General features: G+C 30.1%; 1 protein-coding gene across 1 annotated transcript; it reads right to left on the reverse strand.

Annotated features, from left to right (window-relative positions):
* Positions 1 to 668: 668 nt before the first annotated feature.
* On the reverse strand, positions 669 to 2,196 carry LOC131599979 (receptor like protein 29-like). Its single transcript, XM_058872213.1, has one exon. The coding sequence runs from the start codon at positions 2,148 to 2,150 to the stop codon at positions 729 to 731; it is 1,422 nt and encodes a 473-aa protein (XP_058728196.1). The 5' UTR covers positions 2,151 to 2,196; the 3' UTR covers positions 669 to 728.
* Between the last annotated feature and the right edge of the window lie 2,688 nt (positions 2,197 to 4,884).

Raw genomic sequence — 4,884 nt, forward strand, 5'->3', positions numbered from 1 at the left:
TATTTTTATTTAAGATTTATGTTGAACATGTCATTAATTTGAGTTCCATTTCATTAAAAATTGCCTTCGGATTTATAGTGGGGCCAAAATCCTCAAAAAACTAAAACAAAGGGACTAAAATTCCAAATTTTAAAATAGGGGGACCAAAACTCAGAAAAATGAATAATAGAGGGACCAAAATTGCAATTAAGCCTAACTATTTTAGTTAAATATTTTGAAATGATCTTTAGTACGGTTAGTATACGGTTGCACATCTGATAAATAAAGCACATAGAAATGTCGATTGTATATTTCAAATCACACTTGATTTATAAAGATCTCAAAGATTATAAAACATAGTTTTTTGTAAAAAATTACAATTTCATATTTGGAATGTTATTGCGAATTCAAACATGCTTTAAATGCATGTTTGAATTAGATTTGAGATTGACACAATAACCGAAATTAACTTCAATTTCTGCAAAATCTAAAGTACTCAACATCATTTCAAAAATACACCAAATTTGATTAACACTTTGCAATTTCAACTATTACTTTGAAATAATGGAGTACTACTAAATTGACAACTCCCTACAATTTCAAGTCCAAAAATAGATATTTACACCAAATCCAACAATAACATTACCTATGAAAACACTTTAATGAGATAAAGTTTCACTATCCAAATATAGATAACATTATGAGTAAACCATTTCATTCAATAAAAACACTACAAGCCAATTATTTCACTAACACAAATTAACTATACTAAATACAAAACATAAAACCAATGTAAAAAACACAACTCTTAGATCCAAACAAGCTGAATTTGAACTCATGTTACTTTTGATCCATGATGGCTTTATTCCTGCAAAAGATTTGTCACTAACATCTCTTAAACCAACACAAGATGAAATCTCCAAATATGAAGAGAGATTCTTGTTTGTTCCTCTATCATCTTCAACACAAAGCTCATTGTTTCCTCTCACATCTAACCTTTTACCAAGCTTTGTAACAAACTCATTTGAAAAATGAAGAACACCATTCAACTTGTTGTAGCTTATATTAAGTTGATCTAAGTTTGGTAGCAAAGCTAGATTTTGTGGAACATTTCCAATGAGAGTGTTGTTGTCTAAGGAGAGAGATGAAAGATTGTTCAACAAAGTGAAAATATTTGGTATGGAACCAAATAGTCCACAATGTGAAAAGCTTATTGATTTGAGATTCCAAAGATTTTCTATGAAGTGAGGTATCATTGATTTGATGGGATTGTTATCAATGATTAGATACTCCAAAAGTTTCAAACTTTGCATGTTTTGAGGAAATGGGCCATTGAGAAAATTGTGACTTAGATCAAGTAAGACTAACCTTGTGAGATTGCCTAAATTAGAAGGTAGTTTTCCATTAAGCTTGTTTGAGCTTAAATCAACTTTTTGTAGAAGTTGAAGTTCTCCAATAGTGTAAGGTAAATTCCCTTCAAGCTTATTCCAACTAAGATCCAAAATGGTTAAACTTTTCAACCCTTTAATCTCATTGGGAATTTGACCAATGAGATTATTATAACTCAAATCAAGCTGCTCAAGAAAAGCTAAATCTCCAATCTCCTTTGGAATGCTACCACTTAAGCTGTTTTGTGACAAGCTCAAGACTCTAAGATTAGGAACAAAGCCCAAACTTGAAGGTATTTCTCCATAGAGTTTTGTGTTAGATTGTAAAGCAATGTGTTCTAATGAAGAAAAAGAACCAAACAAAGCCTTAGGCAGTGTCACATTTGAAGTAACAAAACAGTTGAAAAGTGAAAGTGTTTTCAAAAAAGTGAGTTTCAAAAGTGATTCTGATAAATAAGCAGAAGGCTTACAAGGGGGTGAGAGAATATCAGGACCAACATGAATCTTTGTGACATGAAAGATTTGTGTTTCATTGTTACTATCATCATCATCATCATCAATGCTAACTTCACACTCAATCCCTGGCCATGGTGTATCACTACATGGTAAAGGATGTGTTTGTGAAAAATCAGGTTCATCTAAAAGTGCTTCCATAACTTCAAACAATCCTAACAACTCTTTCTCTTCCATAACCATATCTTGATCATCACCATGTACATTTCTTGTAAACAAAAGAAACACAAACAAGACAATAAGAGACAAGAAAGACAAGAAAGAAGACATTTTTATGAGACAATCTTTGTCTACAACAAAAACCTTAATCTTAAAAGATTTGTTTTTTGATACACTTTCTTAAATTGTGGTGATGGCAAAGGAGAAGAATGTAAAGTTAATTCTAAGCATCTATTTTTTTTTCATGTGTGTCAGAATTGCAAGGAAAAAACCAAAACTTTTATTGATAATGTGATTATGACAGTGAAAATCTTGCATGGAAAAAGGTGAGAGAGAAAGATAAAGACAAAAATGGTTGATATGAAAATTTCCAGAACAGTTAAATGGTTAATTGATATGACATGACATTGTTTGTAAGACTGTGTCAAAGCAATAGAGTGATGATCAATCAACACATACATTCTTTCTCTGTTCTATCCATCAAATCATGTTTACTTTTCTTCTTTTTTTTCAGTTTATGAAACATCCTTTATTCATTGGCTTGTGTACTCATGTGATTGTGAACTATGGCTATCTTTTTCTATAGTACTCTTCAATTTTATTTATTACTATTAGTTACAATGTCTAATCAATCCTAGTGTTATTGATGAATTTTCATTTTTTTTAATGTATCTTTTCCTTATACTTTTGCTAAAGACAATTGATTTTTTTTATAAATAAATGTTGTATTAATGAGAGTATAAGGAGTACTAAACTCTAATATAAAAGAAAGAATTAACATATACAATCAATGAGAGGATTAATAAACCAAACAATCTCATAACAAAGATTTGGCCAAATACACTAAATCATTGACATTTTTTTCGGCCTCGATTAAACAAAATATCATTACGCGATAATCAAATAGCATAAAATGTTGACAACCATAAAAGTAGTCAAAAATCTTTCTTGATGTTGCCTTTCAATTTCCTGTCAAACTGTCTTACATGAAGGAGAATGTTGCCATAAGGAAAAAGGTACCCAAGACTAATCCAATCCATAATTTTGCACCAAACCAAAACAACTTTTGGGCAGAGTAGAAAAAGACGGAGATGAGATTCAGTATCACCAAAGCATAATGGATATATTGTGTTATGAGACCTTGAGATAATTCCACGATTCATGAGTTTGTATTTCAATTGAAGCCAGTTGAGAAAAAGCCTTCAAGTGAATACTTGAATATTAGAGGGGACGGTTGACTTCCATAATTTACTGAGAGAAAACGACATATTCGGCTCCAAGGAAGAATTGCTGCTAGGGAAAACTCGAAGATGCGCGTAAGAATATTTGACACTGAATCATTCTGAATTGCGTCACCAAACAAACGCGTCAGGATCAACAAGAGAATGATCCACCTAGAAAAAATGCAATGTAGTTCCTCCTATTCTATAGCAGCTGCAATAGAAGAAAGATGTTGGCGCACCTGAGATATTCCAACACCAATTACCATCACACCAAGAACCAACATTGTAAATCTTGAACATGTTAACCTTCAAAGTCATTTAGAAAGTGGGGACAATTTAAGGGTCTCGCAACATATATTTGACTACCAAGTGCAGGGGAACAAAAAAAAACACAGAATATGATAAAGAGGATCAAATAGATGAGTTTTTTAAAGGGGGAGCTAAAATGTTAGAAAAATCATAACAGGGAGAAAAAAAGTGCATTTAAGCCTTTTATTTATTATTAGTTTCATTGTCTAATCAATGTTATAAATGGATTTTATTTTTTTAAGTATATGTTTTTGTTATACTTTTGCTATAGACAAAAGTGATTCAAAAGCCATATTAATGTATCTTTGGTTTTACGATGAAAAAAATGATTTTGAATAAATTAGTTTTAAAGAATTAATTTATGTTTGGATAAAGTTAAGTAAAATTGAGTTGAATAATATATTTCAGTGTAAAAATTACATTTGAATTAGAAAGTTATATATTTTCTATTCAAATAGAATTAATTCTTAATATAGAATCAATTCCACTTTAGAAGAAGCAAATACCTCAAATCAATTCTAAACCTTTAGAATTGTTTTTGTCTCTTCCAAAAGTTAAGTCAATACTTTACGATCAAAGCATTAATATTTATAATTGATTCTGGGTACTTTTTGAATATAAATATAATTTTTACACTGGAATTTTCAGTTCAACTCACTTTTGCAAAAATTTATCAAAACATAAATCACTTTACCTTAAACTAATTTTTAGCCATAATCAAATTTAAAAGATCAATTCACTGGAAAATTAATTTTCATCACTATAGGACCAAACACATACTAAGTGTACGTTTGGTTTCATGTTTGGAGCATTCAAAATTTGACTTTGGATGTGTGTAATTGATTTTGACTTATTGGTTGTTTTCGTGCATAACTAGTAGAAGACCTGTGCGTCTGCACGGGTAATTCAAATCTTAAGATGAATAATGTATTACAAACGCATAAAGAAGTTTAAAAACTCGAATGAAGAGTGTTAAATTAAGATTCATAAAACATATATAGATGTAATGAAGCTATATATAGTAGCTTTTTTTTTTAAAAAAAAAGTTGAAATGCAATAGGCAAAAGGGCATTATGGTGATAGCGACCCGTGAAAGTAGTAAGTTTCAGTGATAAAATTCACGTAAGAAAGGTATTATGACGATAGTGACCCCTAAAAATCGTGAGTTTCAATGATAAAATTCACACAAAAAGTATTATGGTGATAGTGACCCGTAAAATCACAAATAACTGCAAATATTTAAAAATAAATATGTAGCATATCACCAATATTCTAAATCCAACATATCTAATAACTATAAATATTTATAAATA

The sequence above is a fragment of the Vicia villosa genome, linkage group LG4 (assembly GCF_029867415.1).
Source record: "Vicia villosa cultivar HV-30 ecotype Madison, WI linkage group LG4, Vvil1.0, whole genome shotgun sequence".
In the NCBI taxonomy this organism is placed as follows: Eukaryota; Viridiplantae; Streptophyta; class Magnoliopsida; order Fabales; family Fabaceae; genus Vicia; species Vicia villosa.